The sequence below is a fragment of the Hirundo rustica genome, chromosome 2 (genome assembly GCF_015227805.2).
Source record: "Hirundo rustica isolate bHirRus1 chromosome 2, bHirRus1.pri.v3, whole genome shotgun sequence".
In the NCBI taxonomy this organism is placed as follows: domain Eukaryota; kingdom Metazoa; phylum Chordata; class Aves; order Passeriformes; family Hirundinidae; genus Hirundo; species Hirundo rustica.
In genome coordinates, this window is record NC_053451.1 from 46,854,412 (window position 1) to 46,875,396 (window position 20,985).

Sequence of the window (20,985 nt, forward strand, 5' to 3'; positions counted from 1 at the left end):
GAAAATAACCATGTGTCTGATTTCTTTTAAAGTACTGTGGACAGGCAAGTGGCATTTCTGATAGCATCTGCAGAACACCACAACGCTGGTAAAACAGTCACAGAAAGCTAATGGGCCAACATGATGAAACAGCAGGCAGATTTGCAGATGTGTCCCCACAGAAAATTCTGAATGGAAAATTACAGCAAAAGACAGGACATTTTTTGACACCTTGAGTCACAAGCATAACAGGAAATCTTTGCCAGTAAGCGGAAGGGATTCAAACAGAAATACAGTCACATCGCTCCAGTCACACCTGCTTCATGGAAGTGATTGCAGGACAGCAGGAACCTTGATTTGATCACATGACCAATCATCCCAGCATCCTATTTTATTTTCCCTGAGTGATTCCATGCCAATATGCATGCTGCTACAGAGGCACAGGTTTGTTTTTCCTGCCTGTAGCTGAAGGTTCACAGAATACATTCATAAAGTGCAAACAGTCTTTTGGAAAAAAGTGTGTCCATACTGGATCATTGCAAAGGAAGTACGATGTACAAAACAGGCTTTCATTTAAAAAAGGGTAGATTCACACTTAAACAAACACCTCCAGTGGGTTTGTTCCATGTGAAGGGCCAGCATCCTGTTAGCTTTTTTGGCTAAATTCTCCATGGATAAGTCAACTTGGCCAAAGACCACAAGCTTAATCCCTAGAAGACTGAAGCCCATGTCCCATGACCTGATTTGCATCGAGGTGGCTTTGCCGTATTTACTTATCCATAAGATCATCCAGCGTAGTGGAGTCTTCAACTGCCATAACTACTGCAAATCCAGCACTGACCGCACAAGTCAGTCCTGGGCGTCATCTTCCCGTGACCTGCTTACTCCCAGTGCTAGCACAGGCCTGCAGACAGCCAGGCAGCCCAATCGCTCTCCAACGCCAGTGCAAAATTCAGTCCTGCTCACCGCTCTCACACCAATAGGAAACACCTCAATACAGCAAGAAATTTCAGGCTAAGATGACCTGTGATTAAGACTACCAGGGATATCCTTACATCTTCATGCCCTTCATCCATCCTGGACTATCAGCAATGAGGGTTTTGTGCGTACGTCATGGGAAAGGCTGTGACCCCCAAGCTTCTCAGCTGAAGCTCAACATTTGGCAGTTCATTTAAGACTTTTCCTGTAGATCTCTATACAGGAAGATGAGTTCACATTACATTTTTCTATTCGCATTGCAATTAAAATTGAACTTCAAGTTGTTTAGGCAGCTGACTGCGCCTTGTGGAATCAAAATGCTGCGAATGCTTGAGCCCCATCCACACTCCCCAGGCAGCTCTACATTTTCAGTTTCCAGACCCCATCCAAAAACAATGAAAGTTGCCATCTGTCAGTTACTAGGGAACTTTCCGGAAGTTTGAACTTTCCCCTAACTCCAGTTTTAAAACCACACCTATGAGCCTGCCTTGGGAACAAGGCCCTCATTGTTCAGCTGTCCTGCAGCAGCCCAAGGAAGAAGCACATTTCTTTGGGGCTTTCTGGGCACAACTCACTCACCCTCACAGAAGGAACGACCTTTATGCTCTGAGACTTTCTGTTAATGGAAGAAAGCAACTTTTTTGAATATCTGTCAGGGGAGCTCATTTGTTAAGAAGAGATTCACGCTCTCATCAAATCTAAGGTTTCACTGGTACCAGATATTATCAGGCAATCTACTGAATTTTCAAAGCATCCTGTTGGGTTTCCTCAAAGCTTTGATATTCTATGAGTAGATCTGAATCTAGTCTCCCATCAGGTCTCTAATTTAATGCACTCTTTTTCTGTTCCTCTCTGTGCAACTCTGGATTACAGCAACCACCTCGACGGGTGTGCCTTGAACACCGACAGCAACGTTGTACAAGCTCAACAGCACCCTCATGGGCAACAGCTTCCAGGACCAGAAAGGGTCCAGAGAGCTCTTTTTTTTCCAGAAGACCTCCTCATGGAAGCACTGCTTACAGTTTTAGTCACTTCAGGGATTTATTTTAGAGGCTTTCTGCTCCTTGCAGTCCCCTCTGATACACTCAAATTGTCTGTCCCAGGAGTTTTTTAGGCCAGCCAGCAAGGGGGCAGTTGTCATTGGCAGTCCATCAGAACCTTCACCTGCTGCAGCATTTCACTAGTTCATACTGCAGCAGTATTATGGTTTAGTACAGTCCAAAGTATAAAATGCATCCTTTTGTCTGCCTTTGGAGAAAAATTCCCAGATTCAAATCCAGTAAAACCTTTAGGGAGTTGGGGAGATATGAGGGACTTTTTTTTTTTTTTTTTTTTTTTTTTTTTTTTTTTTTTTTTTTTTTTTTTTTAAAAAAAAAAAAAAACTCTTTTAGGAAATATTGCTTCTTACATAGCAAAACTCTCTGACATAATAGAAATCGACATTGTGATATCACTTGACCAGCCAAATTCTGTCTCAGGTGAAACATTTGGTTCTGCAGAGTTTTAAGGAAGATTTGCTGTGATGTCACAGTTCACATTTACCAGTTAAAAAGTGAATGCTAACTCAGCTTTGACTCCTCCAGCAACCATCTTCCATTTAACCTGGGAAAGGGAAAGCTGCCTAAAATCTTGAGCAGTTTGACTAATGCTTACAGAGGTAATTAATTTTTCTTCTGATAAACCATGCCTGTGTTTTCTTAAGGACCCAGGAGGAATTCCTGACAAATGGTTCCATCTTCTTTAGTCTCAGATACCAACTGACTAGTATTTGCAAGCAGAAAATACAGTCAAATGCCACAGCATCAAATTCCAAACCAATTATTCCTATTTCTTTTTCCTAAATTGACATTAAAAGATTGCAACTCCACTTAGCAGTCAACAAACATGTAGCTTGGAAAAAATACAGAATGTATATTATATTTCAAACCACATGCAAGATAAGAGGAAAAAGAGTTTAAAAAGCATCTCAAGTAGCTCCCCTGTTGTTTTTCAAATAAAAAGGCACTAGCACTAGCAGAAAAGTGAAAGGAAGAAGGTGTCTTCTAGTGGAGAATAAATGGTGGGATTAGAGCCCTCAGCATGAACACATTATTATTATTTATTATTTGTCAGCCCCATACTGTGAAACGAACCTCAGATGACAGGTGCTTTTTCTCCACTGATTAATAAGGTGCAAACCATATGCTCTGCATTCAGATTTACTCTATGAAATCACCATATTCTGTCAAAGGAAGAGGGATTTTCTTTGCTAGCACAGGAAAAGTTGTGCTTAATGGGAGCAGGACTCAGCTCTCTTTTTAAAGAACATATTGAGACAATAACTGAACACCTGCAGGGACATTACAGGAGGGAAACCACTCTAGAGGGATGCTCTGGAAATTTCCTTATAGATGGAGGGTACCCTTCCCATCCTCTGGGGGCACAGGTGATACAGATCAGTCATGCAGGAGGAAAGGGGAGGTCAAGAGCCATCTTTTGTACCTACAGAATTTGTCTAAAGGAGGTGCTACTCTCACAAAGTCACAGCAATAAAAAAAAGAGCCTGGATGGAGACTGGAGAAAACCTCACTGCTAGCAAACCCTCTGAGGGAGAGTTTTTGGAGATCGTTATCGCTCCTTCCCTCAAGGGCGAGTCACACAGCAAGCTAAAGGGAAGGGTGCAAAGACACATCTGAGAGGAGCCTGGTAGCATTTCCTGCTCATTCTTAAGAGGTTTCAGAAAGCAGATGGCAATGGGGAATGACCAATTTCACCAGGCACCTTCGCCAGGAGGTGAACACAGCCTGGTGGGGAGCAGTGTTGTGAGCAGTGCCTACAGGATTGCACTGAGATGGTTTTACAGAATCACAGAACGTCACAGGTTGGAAGAAACCTCCAAGATCACCAAGTCCAAGCCAACCCTAACCTCAACTAAACCATAGCACCAAGTACTGTATCCAGTCTTTTTTTTTTAAGACATCCAGGGATGGTGACTCCACCACCTCCCTGGGCAGACCATTCAAATATTTTATCACCCTTTCTATAAAAAACTTTTTCCTAATATCCAGCCTGTATTTCCCTTGGCATAGCTTAAAACTGTGTCCTCTCGTTCTGTCAGTTGCTGCCTGGAGAAAGAGACCAACCCCCAGCTGACCACAACCATCCTTCAGGCAGTTGTAGAGAGTGATAAGGTCACCTCTGAGTCTCCTTTTCTCCAGGCTAAACAACCCCAGCTCTTTCAGTCATCCCTCACAGGGTTTGTGCTCCAAGCCCCTCACCAGCCTCGCTGCATCCTCTGGACGTGCTCAAGCATCTCAATATCCTTCCTAAACTGAGGGGCCCAGAACTGGACACAGCACTCGAGGTGTGGCCTCACCAGTGCCCAGTACAGGGGAAGAATGACCTCCCTGCTCCTGCTGGCCACCCCATCCCTGATCCAGGCCAGGATGCTGTTGGCTGACCTCAGTCAGCTCTTTCCTCCCACCACTGACCAGCAGTAGTAGCACAGAAATTCCCTGTGAGACTTTTTTTCCTTTCCATGTGACTAGAAACAAAGCTGTTTAGGCATTGCTTCCTCCCAAAACACTTGGAAATGGTTGCTGTCAAAAAGAAAGTAATCTCCAGCCCAGTACTGCATCTTTATAATCTCTACTAGGAAATTTAATCCCATTTTCATTCCTCATTTGGACCAAGGCAATTCATTTGCTTAAGCTTTTGTCAGCTCTAACTAAACAAACCATTTTCCTGCTTTATATGTAAGCAACAGATTCTGAGTTGAAGTCACAAAAGCAATTTTTGGTCTACAGCCTGGGAAGGGCCTGGTGGAAATATATGAACAGTTCAAGACTTCAAACAGAGTACTTTTAGTGTGATTTAAGATACCAGCCCAGCATGTCAAGGCTACTGCCCCATTCATCAACTCTTTGCTTTGAAGATTTCTAGCATTTAGTAAACAGTTGTACAATTTAGGGTTGTGAAAACAGCACATATGCTCCCCGGATTTCACACGGCCTTGTACATATAGCAGCTATGCAACACTGGAAAATAATATTTGACAAGAGATGACAGAAGTCATGGATACCTTATGAAAATCGTCTCTCAATCCTAACAGCTTCACAGTCAAAATTTATGTTCATGTGAAAAACGGATTGCTGACTGTAACCTGTCCTGACTGGGCGGACTCATTTAGCACTTAATTATTTGCATTTAGAGGGAAGCTGGTTATCCAAATTAGGGTTTATTTTGATCTCATTTTTCTTTCCCAATAGATGTTCACCTACTAACAACCTAATGATGCACATAAAGTACATATTAAGCCTGACTAGTTACCTCTGGTGCATCTCCTTTCTGCACTGCTTCACAGGTTTCACAGACTGTGGTAAATCCCCACAGCAGACTATTTTGACAGCCATTTATTTGTGCATTTTATGGGTTTCTTCTGCCAATCACTGCTTTTGGAATCTCCTCAAAGAGCGAGTTTGCATGGCCAAAGCCATGTTGCTATCGGCATCCCTGGCTCCTTTATACAAAGGATTAAATCCTTGCAGAAATATGGTCCACAGGGCTGCTCTGCTCCTGGCCTCTCTTCCCAGATGTAATGGGATTGATCGTCAAAGACCCTACAACCCTTGACAGTGATGGCAGCCTTTCAGTGGCTCTATCAAGAACAAAGACTATCAGATCCATCACTGTCCCACCCCTTCTAGTCAAATTTCCCATGGAAAACAAGAATATCTCAGATATTATCCCAGCCCTGCCTCCGTGACCTGAGCGATAACACTTCTGCTACAGAAGGACACACAGCCAGCAATGAGATTTGACTCCTCTGTGATTCTTAAGCAGCCAGGGATGTCACTTCCTACTGCAATGGCGATACAAACCCCAAATCCTGAGCATCTGCCCCTTGTCCTGAGTGCAGCAGTTCTGCACACGGAGGGAGTTACTGTTTTTAGTAAATCAGCCTATTGTTACCACCAGTTTCATCACAAGAGAGGCTGAATTTTCTCACTAGAATGGGCTGACTGGACTCCCTGGTCGCTCAAGACAGCATGGTCCTTCAGGGCATCTGGCCTACAGAGCTGCTAGAGATGATTTTAAATACTGTGGAAGACTTTAAAATGCTGACAAAAACCCATCAGGTCCAGCAGACACAGGAAGGCAAATAAATGGATGACTTCTGCATCAACAAGAAATGCCATTTATTTGAAGCAGTGGTAATAGCCAGTTGTGATATTGTTTCTCTTCTCCCAGAAGCAGACGAAGAGGGAGAGGAGAGAAGCAGCTCTGCAGGCCATGGCTTTCCTCAGCAGCAATACAGAACCCTAATGGCATCACTGAAAACATCACTGTATTCTCCGCTAACCACAGCTAATATGATATCTCCTATAGAAATAATTTCTATTAAAGCTAGGCTCTATCACAACATCTATTTTACACAGAGTTTTTGATTTTTAGACTATTCTTAAGACTATCAGAATTCTACCTTCAGAGAACCTGCGTACTGGGATTTTATCATTTGGGCCTGTTGATTGGATCCTAGGGAATGAACCACAATTCAGCTCCCCTTGCCTAGGGCCAGATACACTAATTCCACTTCCAAATGTACGTGTCTTGCTTGGCAGCTCAGCCTCAGCGCCAGATTATCTCTACCTCCAATTTAATTAAAAAATAATCACCCTTTGCTTCCCTCATGTGGGGCTGCCGCTGTGAAACACAGGCGCGGACGTGAGCCGCTACTTACGTGATACACTTTGCTGGACAGAATGAGCACGGAAAAGGCTCGGAGGAGTTTTCCTGCCGAGCCTTTTTAACAAATGGTCACGTTCGTTCACGCTAAGGGAGACAGAAAGAGAGAAAAAACACCAGTGAGTAACCAGATAATTTCAAGGTAAAAGTCAACTGTATTTAATGTACTTGGCGGCTTTGGCTTTGTCAGTACTAAAGGTGGTTGTAGCATGAAAAAGAATTTTCTCTTTCTTTAAACTGCACATTATCAAGAGAGCTCCTCCTTTCTAAGGACACTTTGTATAAGTCTGCTTTTGATTAATTCATCCCTAATATCACCATCATTGTGATTTCTGAATGCCTAATGCCTCTAAATTGTTACAAACCATATCAGAAGTCTGACATCGAGTGATATGGAGCATTAAGAAGATTTCTGTTTAGAACTATGCACATGAATCACAGCATCCACAAACTGCCTTAGAGAGAAGGAGCAAAGCATTGTAGCTTAGCACAAGGTAGAAGGCTTCTATCACACCTGCAAAATGGCCCGAAACAACCAAAGGTAGGACCCGTAGTTAATTCTGCCTTCTAAAGGACACTCTCATTTTAACTTCCCGTATGGAAAGAAAACTTTCTATCCAGTTTCTTTTATTAAAAACCTCTTTGGTTTACACAGTTCTTGTCAGAGGCCTGGAAAATATTACTGCTGAATTTACAAAAAGTGAAAATACAAATTTAAGGTGAAAAACACAGTCTGCTTACAACAGGTTTAACATATCTACAAGAATTATTAGAGGCACTCCCCACTTTGATTTTTATAAAAACCACAACACTCGTTTCATCAAGAACTTTATGCCCAGAGTTAAAAATGATGACTAAGATCCTGACCTTTCAAAGCACTTAATTATGTATATGAGTCCCACTAAGTTCAATGGTGTTTTAAAATAACATAGGCCTTCCAATCTCATGGCACTGGAGCCTCAAGTTACTTAAATATCAGATTATTTTCAGGAAGATATTAGAGTCTACTTTAGTTCAAAGTTCTCCACAACTGGTCTGTTATTTCCATCTCACCCCTATTCCTAAGACTGAGATGGAGCTAGTGCATAGAAGGGATCTGTTTGCTGGTACAGCTCCTTGCCCCACATTTACACTGTGTCTCCATTTTCACAGTCTGCTTTTTCTTCACATCTTTATTCACAAGGAGCAATTCCACTGATCATGCTGCAAACGTGGATGCACACCTGAATGCCAGTGCTGGTATCTTTCTTGGGTTAGATTACAAATTCACATGCATTTGCTGTATGAAATGGAAATCCCAGCAAGCACAGCTGCTGCTGTCGACATACTAACAACAGTTCTAGACAAACAACTCCCTTTCACTGAAGCAGTTTGCTAACTTCAATCAGGAAAGTAACTGAAGAATCTCTGAGATGCCTGTAAAATGTAATCCAGCCATGCAGGCTTATATTCCACTTAATAGTCCATTAGGATAATCGCCAGGCTCACAGTCCTCTGTTCAGTGCATAATAAGGTGTCCACAAAAGAAAGGGTGGAATCCTTCTCTTTTTCCTGTGATCTCCAAGCTCGCACATCTGAAGCAGAAGCTTGTAAAACCCATGGACTCCTCCTCAAAATCTTCACAAACTCTCAGCATTTTCAGACACTTGGTCTCTTCCTCTCCTTCCCCTGGCACCACAGAATCACACCTGCAATGCGTATGGCAGGCTGCTTTCCCTGCCCACAGTCAGTAGTATTCCCTCAACATAAAACAGAAGTTGGTAATAAAATTTGAAGCAAAAGTATTGATTCCAACTGAGTTTGTCAAAATCTAACAACTCTTGGCTCATGAGACCTGCATGTGTTCAAAGAAGAAAGGATCACAGGTTTCCATTAAACCCAGGGTTACAGCATGAAAGCTTCTAAAAATCTTGGAGGAGCCAACTGCTTAAAAAAATCAAGACCAGTTGCTGGCTGTAAGAAAATCAAGTACATACAGAAAGAAGTTTCCACCTGCCCCAAGCAGGCAGCATGACGGAAAATTTGTAGTACAAAGAATCACCAGGTAAGGGTGCTGCAATGGAAGGCACAAAGTGAGACATGAGACTTCTTTAACCTTCAAACTTCCTTGCTTAGGAAGTTGTCAGCCTGCAGAACCAGCAACTACCAGTGCATGTGCAAACCAGTGAGGCTGTACTGTACAACCTCCTGCTGACTGCAAGAGTGCTGGGTAAATTGTTAGTTTAGTGAACACACTGCTGTACTATGAGTGACAGAAGTGCAATACTTGTGCATGTTCTGCAGGTGAAGAACATGTAGGAAGAGTCTTTCCTATCTCAGTAGGAGGATGATTTAAAAAAAGAAATCTTAAACCAATCAAAAATACTTGTAAGGGACAAATAAGCAATCTTTGCCACAAAATTCTTACACTGAGAATGGAATTAACCACAGCAGAAAAAGCCACAAGGAAAAATTCTTCATCTGCTTGTCTACCATGTAGCAACAGATGAAGTGCAGACCAATAATGCTTAGCTCCTCAAGACTTCTGCATTCCATGTGTGGAGGAAAGCCCACTGTCAAGAGACCTCTGAACAGGAGTGACACATTGCAGCACTAAGAATGCCAAAGCTACGCTGTCTTTGATACTGCTAATTATAATCAACAAGTTCAAAACTGAAGTTCCATTTGGGAAATTATACTGGATTGTATCTATGCAGAGAAAGAAAAACTCACAGCAGAATTAGAGCATTTGTGGTTTAAGTATGAGGGATGACTAGACAGACTGCAAGTCAAGACTAGTCAAGTACTATAAGATAAACCTTTAATACGCAGAAGTTAATACAACACAGTTCTTCCGAATTGGACGAAATATTTGATTTACTAACAGATGTTAAATCTCACAGTACAAACCCTGAAAGGAAAGAAAAGTGAAGTGGCTTTCTTAACTATTACGTGTTTGCACTCATACCAAGTCCCTTCTTTCAGAAAAGATTTCTGCCTGCTGGTAAGAGGTAACAAAGTGAAAACTTCTCAGTCTGCCTCACACGTTGATGCAAAAGTAATGGCAACACTAGACTCACAGGCAGCAGGTTAGGCCTTACTCACAGAAACATTGCTTGTAAACCAATCCCAAGCATTAGCCATGATTTTCAGATTTAATTCTGTTTTCCTGTGACTCCAAGCCAGGGCCTAAACACTGCCGTGGGGTCTAAGGATGGCATCTTCAGATGCGTTGAGGCAAAAGGATAAGAGATCGTGAGATCACACTCTGAATACTGGACAGTTGGGTTCATACTCAGGAACTCAAAAATCTTGTTAGAATGGAAGAAGTCACAAACCCAGACATTCTTATGGAAGTCAGTGACATGGAAAGTGACAGTGAAATATGTTTTAGCTGGTTAGTCAGTGACCTCTGAGGGGGTAAGGGAGAGGCACCAGCTATCTGTAATTATATTAAGTACAAAGGACACACACAAAGTGCTTTGAACTGAACAAATACTTGACTAGAACAAAAAGTATTAAAAGGTCCCAATTCTGAGGGTTTCTATGAAAAAGAAAGGATTAAAAAAAATCATTAGTCAAGTCAGCTAAAATCAGATTTAGTTGCTATCAAAAATGAAGAATACCTCAGGCCAGGAATACCTTTGTGATGGCTTCATAAAGAGGGTCAAGATGACTTTTGCCTGCCTGGAAGTCTGTGCTAGCAACATCACACAAATACATTAAGTGAATGACAAATCAAAAGGTAAACTAAAGGCAACACGTTATTTCATAACAATGCTTTCAATTCCATGAATAAAATGACTCTTCCATCTTCCTATCTGAATTGCCCTAAGGTGTCAAGGGAGACCTTAATTTTATCTTTGTATTCTCTTCTTCTCATCCCTCAGAAAAGCAAACAGCCCTTAAATCTAGGCAACAAACATCTGGCTTTACACATTCAAATGAGGTGCATCAAAACAAACAGAATAATTCAAAGCTGACCACAAGGTCCTGCAGTCTCATTTGCTCAAGCAATTAAAAAAAGATGAGCTTCACCACCAATTAATCTACTGAGCACTAATTAGCGTTAATGAGGATTTGTGGTATTTGGTATAGCTTGACCCAGAATGTCCTCCTGAGTCCACTAATTGACTGGTGGCAAAAGCAGGGACCACAAAGACTGGAAGGTTAAAGTGGATGCAGGTGTCTCTTAAAATTGGATCTTCCCTTAGAAAACACATGCCTATCCCAGTTAAAAAACAAAACAAAACAAAAAAAAAAAAAAAAAAAAAAAAAAACACAAAAAAACCCAGAGCCCTCCTCTTACAAAGCTGAATTCTTGTTTGCGTTTTGTGCTGATTTGCTAGAGGAGATACAGAGCAGAAGCACACCAAATAGGCAAATGCACTCAGTTGCCACTGGTTTAAACTCACTGCCCCTCTGGATTATGAAGAATCCAGTCAGATATTTGAAATTATTTGGTTTGTTTCTGCTTTTCCCCTTTCCAGAAGGAAGAACTGAGGTGTCCAGTGAAGCCTTATCAGGGCTGCTAGAGATAACACAACCAAAGCACACAAGCACATTTCTAAGCTGCTACCCCTGTGTCAAAAACATGCCAGGAATTCATGCCAGGAACTTGGCTCTCAAGTGTAAGATACTCAGCGTCCACGGGTAAGCCCAGAGGACAAGAAAGCTGTTTTCCCTATCATCTGAACACCTACAAAGCCCTCACCATCCTGCCTGCAGGTGCTGCATCACTGGTTCTTCTACCCTACAGTGGGGCTGCAGCGGACAGCCACAGGTAAACCATTGTGCAGCTTGGTTTAAACCAGAAAACTCTCCAAAGCTTAGGCTGAAGCTCTGGCCTTAACTCCACAGCCTCCCTCCCACCTGTATGTATTTTCAAAAGAAACAGCAGGTAAACCCTTGTTTAGTCTCTGCTTCCACTGACACATACTCGGCTAAAAACAGCCTGAGAAACTCTGGCTGGCCTGCATTACTCTCCTGTTGGAGGAAACATCTTGCAACACATTGCCCTCGCACTGTGACACCAGGGATGGGAAAGAATGAGGGAGGGGAGGAGAAGCTTTTGCAAAATATCCCGTGGGACATTCCCTAGGAAGTTTCTGTCCTTGTCATCTTTCCCTATGTATTAAATGTTGAGGGGAAAAGAGGATACTCTTCTCTGTCTTTTTAAATTTTAGAATTCAAACATAGTAATTGATCTCTTCCATACATTTCAATAGCTTACACAAAAGTTTGCTGTTTCTTGCGGACACGTTTCTGTCACTGAAAATCACGTCAACATAAAATAAAAAGAGCAAGAAGAAAGGTCTGAAGCAGACCTCTCCAGCTTTGATCAGTCCTAATCACCAAATCCTTTACAAGCAGACTATTGATCTTCATTTCAATCTCTTGGCTCTCAAACTCCCTTACGTGTCTTCTGAAGAAGAATCAGAGACAGAAGAATCAAGCACAATGGCTTCTCCCCAAGTATCACCTGGCAAAGAGGGCTTGCAGATCCCTCTCTGGCTGCTAGAACATAGCAGGTACTCCTGAGGATTACTCACAAGTTCCATCCCTCACCTTTCATGCAGTATAACACTGCTGAAAGGCTTACAGCATCGATCACAGTCCTGGCAGACAAAGAGCAAGAACCCTACACGAGGCAGAAGCTGTGGCCACACCTTTGTAATTGGCCAGAGGAGACCTATTGTTCTTCCTCAGATACTCCCTGCTGGATGAGGGCACTCCCCCAGAACAACCCCAGGCCTCGGTTTAACATGTTTGTTTTTTTTTTTAGTTTAGAATTGTTAAAACTTTTACAGTGCCTACAACTAGCATAGGCTCATAGGCTTGGCATAAGGAGAACATTAAAACCACCATTATTTCAGACCAGGAATTCAAAATTAAAACATGCAAATCATCTCAACTGCAAGTCACACTAAGGCTGAGGGTTCGGCAAACCTCTGTGCTCAAACACCCAGAACATCCCAGGGCTGTGGAAGAAAGGCCCAACTGGCTCAGAGAGCAATTGTATCTCCATCCTGTGGGCTTCAGAGACGTCACAGAGAGGATTTGCCCTCCTACAGAACTGCAAAAGTAGCAACGAGGGGCTTCTGCTGGCTTCTCTCTTTCGATCCACAAAGAAGAGATGTTATTTTTTGTTATCTAGCATTTGATTGCAGGAATGTTTTACTCTGAGGTCAGAGGAGGAGGTCTTTTTAATTTAAAAGGCAAACAGGCATTACTGATAATGAAGCTGCAATGTAATCAAAGGAAATCTCTGGAGCATTTCACAAGGAAGTGTCTGAGGCATATAAACAGTAAAACAAAAAAAAAACCAACCCAGCAATTTCTTTGCAGAGTCAGCGTCTACAAACGCTGCTCCTTAATCGCTCTGGATCCAGTTGAAATAGACATCCCACACCACGCTTCTTTTGCATTTTACTGTAAATACTCAGCAAGCCATTAATAAAAACCCGCCATTAGGACACCAAAGGGTCACCAGGCACAAACCACAGGGGAACAAAGACACAAGCGTTGCCTGTGCCTCTTGCAGGCTGGGAGGTGCCAGAAGTTACCTGTCAGAGGTGACTCCTGCAGAAGACAGTCAGGATTTAAGGAGTACCAAATCTTTGCTGAGGACTCAGCAACAGCCAGCTTTCCAGAGAAGCTGAATTCTTATGGCTCTGCCATGGTGTAGGACTTCCAGGCCTTCTTTAGTGCAACAAGCTACCCTCCTGGTACTTCCAAAGCACATGTGAGAGCCATAGAGTAACCTTCCTTCTTTATGAATTGTATTTGACATTATCCAGCCAAACGATCACCTGATAAACATCAAACCTATCTGGATGTGTGGCCCTGCAAGGCTAGGAGCACACTGAAAGCAGCCAGCTCTCCAGTCCATGAGAACATGGGGTATTGAGCTCAGCCCACATGCAGCTGCAAGTTTTTTATCCTACCTGGATGTGAGAAGGTTAAGAGAGTGTCATACAGCTTCGGCAGCAGCTCCATGGATGTTCTTGTGGTGACTGATGGCTAAAGCAGCTCCTGCCCTCACCAGTCAGTGGCAGGACCTGACAGCGCTCCCCACAGCACCCCACTTCTTCCAGCTCACCCATCACCCGGATCCAAACACTGGAGCTGATCCAGCTGAGCAGCTGGGGCAAAGATGGGTCAGTACGACCATGGCTGGTAACGAGTGCTGTGGGAAGCTATCAAGCCAGCCTAGCAGCCACATCAACAGAAACCCACGGATGCATGGCCCTCACCAAAACCCTGAGGAAACACTGTTGTCACAGGTTGTGATCTGGCTTGGCAGCTCACTTCTCCAGCCAACAGCAGCTCTCCCTCTGTGTCCCAGAGGTCTGCATGAAGGAGCCCCTGCAGCCAGCGCGCAGCAGCAGCGCCCAGGGCAGCTGCACACAGCTCCACCCACGTTGTCCCATCACCTTGTGCCCATGGCAGAGTCACCCAGCAGCAGCTGACGGAGGCCAAGACATGCTGAGAGCTTCAGCCAGGCCCCATTTGCAGCACACAGATCATATATAGAGTTCTGGGGCCAAATTCTCCATTCTAAATCCACAGAATCCTCTTCGAGTTGGTCCTTAAAATCGTATGGCTAAAAGCAGAACAAAGCTTTTCCTTTTCATGATAAGCAAAGATGATTTACGTTTTTTTCCATTAACAATGTCTTAAGGCAGAGAAGTCAGATCTTCCTTTGATTGCTAAAATCACTTGGACAATCCATTTTAGGCTTCATTTTTGAGACTGTTAGTCCTAAACCTCTTTCAAAGACTACTTAGAATGATATGGGTTTGCATAGCAAGGTTTTGGTAGTGGGAGGCTATAGGGCTGGCTTCTAGAAGTTGCCAGAAGCTTCCCCATTTTGTCCTACAGAGCTAATGCCAGCCAGCTCAAGATGGAAAAACAGTGCAGGTTTGATGAGCACCTAGTGTCCAGTCAGGGTGAGTCCACTGTGAAAAAACCAAGCACCTTTATAGCATCTAAAGACATCAGGGCTAAGCATCACATGCCTCTCTGAAACGCAACAATCCTAAGAAAATAATTGAGGTCTCTCACTGCTTAAAGTACCTTCCATTTCCAAGCACTGCAAACACTCAGCACATGTCTATGCATTTCTTTGGGTGGGTGGAAGGCAGACATCCTAAAGGCAGATGTCCTAAAGTCAACTAACTTAAAGCAAAACGTGAAGCTGCCCAGTTTTGTCCTCGGCCTTCCCAAAACAGGGGAAGGGACCCTATTTAAATGCCTGAGAAGCAGAAAAGGCTACGTGTGGCTTGCTGCTTTTCAGCTACCCTTCTTTTGGTATCAGTGCTGTTGAATTCTTGTCCCTAAGTGCCTCAATTTGCACTTACTCTACTGGGTGCTTGCTCATATCCTTTACAGATAAGGTGGCAATACAGTTGCAATTATAACATTCTTTTCCTACTCACTCATTTTTTTTCAGAAGTAGTCACCTTGGAGGGCGAAGTTTTCCATGCCTGGTCTCTGTGTATAGATTTTTTTCTCGTTTAGGGTTTTTGTGTGTGGATTTTTTAAAAATCCAAACTTACTGGTTTAATAGAAGTTCATTTACACAGTTTTACTGAAGTTAATTACTTCTGTCTTCAAAAACTCTAAACTCCTCCTATCAGCTTTTTTTCTTGCCTTTCTTTACAGAAAAGCTAAAGAACAGCTCAGGGCAGAAACAAAAACTAAACCTTGGAAGTGTCATGAACACAATTTAAAGCACAGGCCAGGACGTTTGGTTGAGCTGAAAAAAAAATCCCTAAATTGCTCTCCTTTAAGCTTTTAAGTATTTTGTAATTGTCCACTAAATATTTAACACCTAATACAACTTGTGTTTTCTTGTTCTTGCTACGCTTAACTTGGCACTTTATTCTTTGCTGCAAATCAGAGAGGAGAATGCAGAATGTCCTGCCTCTCTTCTGAGACTAGATAAGCCGGCAGAGGAGTCGGGGTCCAGGCAGACTGCTGAAGCCATTAGGCTGGAGCAGTTGTTATGGAGCTGTTCTCCTGCTGTGCAGCCTGGAGGGAAGATTTCTTCCTCCCTCCCCTGTGGAGATCCTCAGTGCCCAACCCAGTAAGTCAGGATTAGGCATCAGAGAGATTGGCCCCTTAATCAGTTTTAACTCTCATCTTGTAATGTGCCTTCTTTCTAATCTTTCTTTTCAATTTACAACTTCATTTTGGCCTTTGTTCTAATACTGTACCTCCATCAACTCTGACTTTGATAGCAGATTTGATCACAGCTCTAAATCCTTCTCTAGGTCACCAGGTTTTAACCCTACTTGTGCAGTGGATCCCCCTCAAGATTACATGATAGGTACAACCAGGACGGGATATAATTAATTGCACCGGAGAAGGGGAATGTCAACTCTAACTGGTTTGCACTGCCACACAGGCACTTGGGTCCCCAGTGCCAGAGGGAACATTTTAAGTACCCCCTTCAGCCCCCTGGCAGGCTCTGAAACCCTTTCTGTCCTCTGCCCCTTCCCATCTCTGCCCCACAGCCTCCCCAAAGTGGAATCAAACCTGGTAATTTCAAGTGCCTCACACATAGGGGTTAGAAATGTCAGAAATAAATGGTACATATTAAAATGAGGAAATAATGCGATGATTCCTTACTGATATGGGACAGAAGGGAGAGAGAAAAGGACATGTGTAGAATAAAAGAAAATTATGCATTTTCCACCATCCATACATGAACATTTACCATATGGAATCAAAGAATTAAAAAAACCCCACACTGATATCATTTTATGTGCTTTTTGCTAGTAAAAGGAGTCTAATATCTTTTTACTAGAAAAGCTGCAAGGAAAAATCGTAAATATGCCAGTCACTTTCCTGTGTATGCTGGTGGAGAAATCTCACCTTTCCTTCCCAGAAATGGTGCAAAGAACATCTGGAAAAATTGATAAAAAGGATGCTGAGACCTCAAAACCCAAAATACACCTCTCCCCTCTTCAACCTCATTTTATGCTCAGCTGCAGTGTATGGGCTGGATTCAGATCACAGCCATGCATATCCTGAGTAAATACATTGAAGTCAACACATTCATGAAACAAGAATTTGGCTCCAAACATCCCATGCTGTTTAACCAGCTGAAAGCACAAGACTGAGTTTGATTCAAGTAAGATTCATTGCACCTGCCGATGCGAAGGGGCCTTACTGCCATGGGCTCCCTGTTCCACTAGACGTAACTTGGGGTGCATCAAAACAGAGACAGAGCACTTGGAAATACAACGAGCCCACGCATCGTTCCTCTTGATCCTAATGAAAAAGGATCTTGCCTCTTCCTCAGGAACCAAGAGATCAGGTCCTCACCTTATCCATGTATTTCTTAAAAGTTAGGTCTGTTCTACCATTTCTGCTTCTGCCACTCAGTTCTCTGCACAGCACAAGCCCAAGGCAGGTTTCCCATGTTGCCTTCTTGCTGCTCCCCAGGGACCTGTGGAGCAGGGAAATCTCCACAGGTGCCTGTGTCAGCTCACTGATTACCCACCAGGTCACTCAGCTATTGAAATGAGACAGGCACCTGCCCTCACACACCAAATAAAACCAAGGCCAGGATAGATAGTACAACTTGCTGCCAGGATGAGAGCTGGTCACAGACTTTTCACTGAAGCAACATGGTTAGATTTGGTGAGAAGCACTAAAATGAAAGAGACTCTACACCAGTACTTGTTTTATGAAGTGGAGATGAAAGAGGCACCACAGCCTCACCAGTGGGTGTCTGAGAGCAGCGAGAGTAAAGGGGCATACTGAAAAATGCTGTGCACACACACACTGCAGCTATACCTTGCTGCTAGGTCTGTAGTCACTTCCCTTCACCTTTGTTCAAGACAAGATTCTGCCTCCCAGATTTCTGACCCATTTGAAGAAATCCTTCCCAATACTTCAGTGATGCAGACACTTTTCTGCAACAGCCCGGAGAGGTCCTTCAGCCTCCTGTAGAGCACGCAAACCATGAAAGCCACATTGTTCTTCAGTATCAAATAATCTAATCCTGCCCACCAATCAATTAATAACAAGACAAAAAAACAACCAAAAAGCCTCTTTCAAAGGGAGCGCTCTGGCAATTCCAAGACAGAGAAACCCTCTGGAACAGGAAACCTACTGTCACAAAAAGGGTGCTGCACAGCTTTGCTCACTCTCCATTAGTTGGCCAGTGGAGCAATAAAGTGACATGGGTTTCCAAAATAAAGTTTGCTTTGGTGCCTAATCAGGCTTTACTCCACCTGAACTCCTGCTGACTTCAATGAGAGGATAGATGGAGTGAAAAGTGAATGAGGACTTAAAGGTTTGGCCCTTTATGAGCCAAGATTTAAGTTGTAAACTTATTTAAAGACACAAAAATCTCTGCAGCTGAACTCAATGCTGCTTTTGAACACAAACCTTGTTTGTTTTCTTTGTGTAAATCTTACATGTTAACACGATTAAATCTGCTGGGCAGGTGTCTCCTCATGTCCATGTTTGCTTTGGCACATGAGCTGCCCCTCTCACCTCTCCAAATTCATGAAAATTTACTGTTAAATCCTGCCTTTTGTTACATCAGGGTGCCAGGGAGCCCCTCTCCCTTCCTAAGCAAGGCGTGCTCATGTTGCAGCTGGGCTGGAGCCCGGCACTGCCAGGTGCCCAGGCTGGGGAGGGCAAGTGTGGGTACTCATCTTCCACAGGCATGGCATGGGACCCATCATAGCCCCTTACTGCACACTCACTCTGCTGCTTCTCAGGCTGTCTCTAGAGGTGCCAGTTTTCCAGCTACATGTTTCCCCAGGTGAATTCCCTGCTCTTGGAATTATCTGACATTGTCATCACCCCAGCTTCTACCAAACACAAGCGGTAGTAGAAGTGGAAATGGAAGTACAACCATGACCCGTTACAACTCAAGACTATACACTCGCTGCAATCTCCAAGCATCCCTCTAATGCTGTTTGCAAGGTTTCTGGGACCCAGCTGTAGTGCCCAGGGTGCTGACACTCTGCTCTGCGCAGACCAAGCAGTCCCTCATCAACCACTTGCCTTGACGTTCACTGCCAGCCATTGGTACGGCAAAAATGTGCACCTGCTTTTTTAGAGCAATACAAGCAAATTCAATTTTAGAAACTGTGCAAAGGGGCTAAGATTCAGAAAGATCTAACGAGCACTAGTGAAGACATCTTTTATTAACCCAGAAAAATGTGTCTAGCAAGAACAGCTGTCAGGGTGAAGATCCGCTGAGACAGGATATGCATATATTGGTGTCAAGTGGCACACATAGGTCTCCCAGAACTCCTTTCCCAAGTGCAGCAAGGAACCAGGTGACATCTGCCCACATTTAACAGAAATTCAACTGAGTCACAGCAAACTGTTGGCATCCTGTTGTGCAAGTCTAGATGCGCTCACTGCTTCCCAGGCTTTGCAAACTGCTTTTTGTTTAGCGGATTAGTTCTGAACATTCAGATCTTGCACCTCATTTATTGAAATAACGTTTAGGAAAGGATAAAAGCAATTAGCTCCCTAAATCATTCCCTTATCTGTAATTGGGTATGAGTTTTTTGTTGTTTGTTTGTGATAAATACTGAACAAAAAGAGTGTCCACTATGCAGGCCAGGAAAATAGACCCCGATGACAGCCAGCTTATCTTCTACAGCTGCCTGAACAAACCAGCACCCAACGGGCAACTTCCAACCAAGGACTGAGGTGATAGACACACTCGTGCAGTTCTCACACAGCTCTCTATTTTCTATTAGAAATGAGAAGAGTCCCGTTACTTTCCCTTCCTGGATAATCGCCAGAAATGTCCTAAGAGCAATGGAGCTGCGGGCAGGAGGGGAGAGCAGAGCATGCACCTTAGCACACGTTCCCACCAGCTTCAAGAAAATTCAAAAAAATAAAAAACATGAACCAGAGAGACTAACTGAAGCGAGTTCCCACTCTATTTCTTTCCCACCCTCACCCTTCCCTTCAGACAAGCACACGATTTCTAGCAGGTGTGAAAGAGCCGTGAGACAAGCAAAAGAGATAAAAGACAGAACAACTCTGAAGAGGAGTCGCGAGGCCACAACACAAGCACAGCACACCAGCTCCAAGCAGGCAGAGGCACTCTACCATTATCTAGTTCACAGATGGACCACCCAGAAAATCTGGGAGCAATTAGGAATGAGAACAAACAAATGCATGGAAAGAAGAGGGGGAGGGAAAATGGGAAGGAGGGCCAGAAGGGATTCCTTACATCATCTCCATGCAAGCGTTTCGAGAATGAAGTGAAGCTATACGGAGGAGGAATGCAGATGAAAGAGTTTGCAGTGAGAATGCAATAAAGTAAAAAGCTATGAAAACATGGGGTGTATGAATGAATTACAACAAGGCCATGAAATTTACAGAAAGTCAGGGCAGTGTGTAAACAGAGAAGAAACCCATCAAGCTCTTGGAGACACAGACATGCACATATAAACAGATCAAATGCTGACTGTCTCTCTCTCACTGTTAACAGCAATTCATCCCACCCCGCAATCCAGGGATGCACCAGGCACAAAGCTGACTGACGTTCCTCTCTGACTGTTAATAACTGGCATTAAATGCTGGCAGGAAAACACAAATGCTTTGAACCAGCACCAATATAATCTCACATAAATGCATGGATAGGAATCACAGCAACACACAGGCAACTCATAGAGCTCACACCAGAGCCATGTGCCTGGGATCAATCAGTTTTCTGCTTGTCTGGTTTCCACTTACCTGGCATCTAATCACACCATCAGTCAGCACTTCACAACACCAGGTTACACCTTTCTTGTCTGGGGAGACTGATCAGATTTTGGTACCAAGTGCTTTGGCTTCAACTGACTTCAAAATGACTGCTCAACCTTCTAAGAACATGGCCCATTATTTAATTAAATGCCTGACATTAAGCATCTTTGTTGGTTATAATTGTGGCATAGAAGGTTGTCTTTGTTGCTGCAAAGTTTGCTTTCTCTTTTAAAATAATTTGGTGTGCAGTTTGTGCCTTTTGCTAGTGAGCACAATTTATAAACTCTGTTTTGCTGAATCCAAAAGTCGCAGCAGAAAAATTACTCAAAAACTGAAGATACCAAGTGTTTTGAAGTGATCTTAATCAATAACACTGTGTTTACTTTGTCTTGGCCTCTGCGAAGCAAACTCTGGTCACTAAGGATATCTTATAATCACATTAAAGTTCACACAAGCTTTTTTAAAAGCTTTTCAGTTTACCATAATCTCAGTAAATCATTGCCTGATAATTTTCCCTAAAACCAGTCATTATTAACACACAAATTCAGTTGAAAAAAAAAATCATCTACTATCTGCTTGTCT

At 43.2% G+C, this 20,985-nt stretch overlaps 1 protein-coding gene across 5 annotated transcripts in view; it reads right to left on the reverse strand.

Annotated features, from left to right (window-relative positions):
• ATP8A2 (ATPase phospholipid transporting 8A2) overlaps positions 1 to 20,985 on the reverse strand; it is a 315,186-nt gene that overhangs the window by 7,057 nt on the left and 287,144 nt on the right. For all 5 annotated transcript variants that reach the window (XM_040057228.1, XM_040057232.2, XM_040057229.2 and 2 more), the window contains one exon: positions 6,677 to 6,768. In XM_040057228.1, coding sequence (XP_039913162.1) covers positions 6,677 to 6,768 — 92 coding nt within the window. The remainder of the gene's footprint in view (positions 1 to 6,676; positions 6,769 to 20,985) is intronic.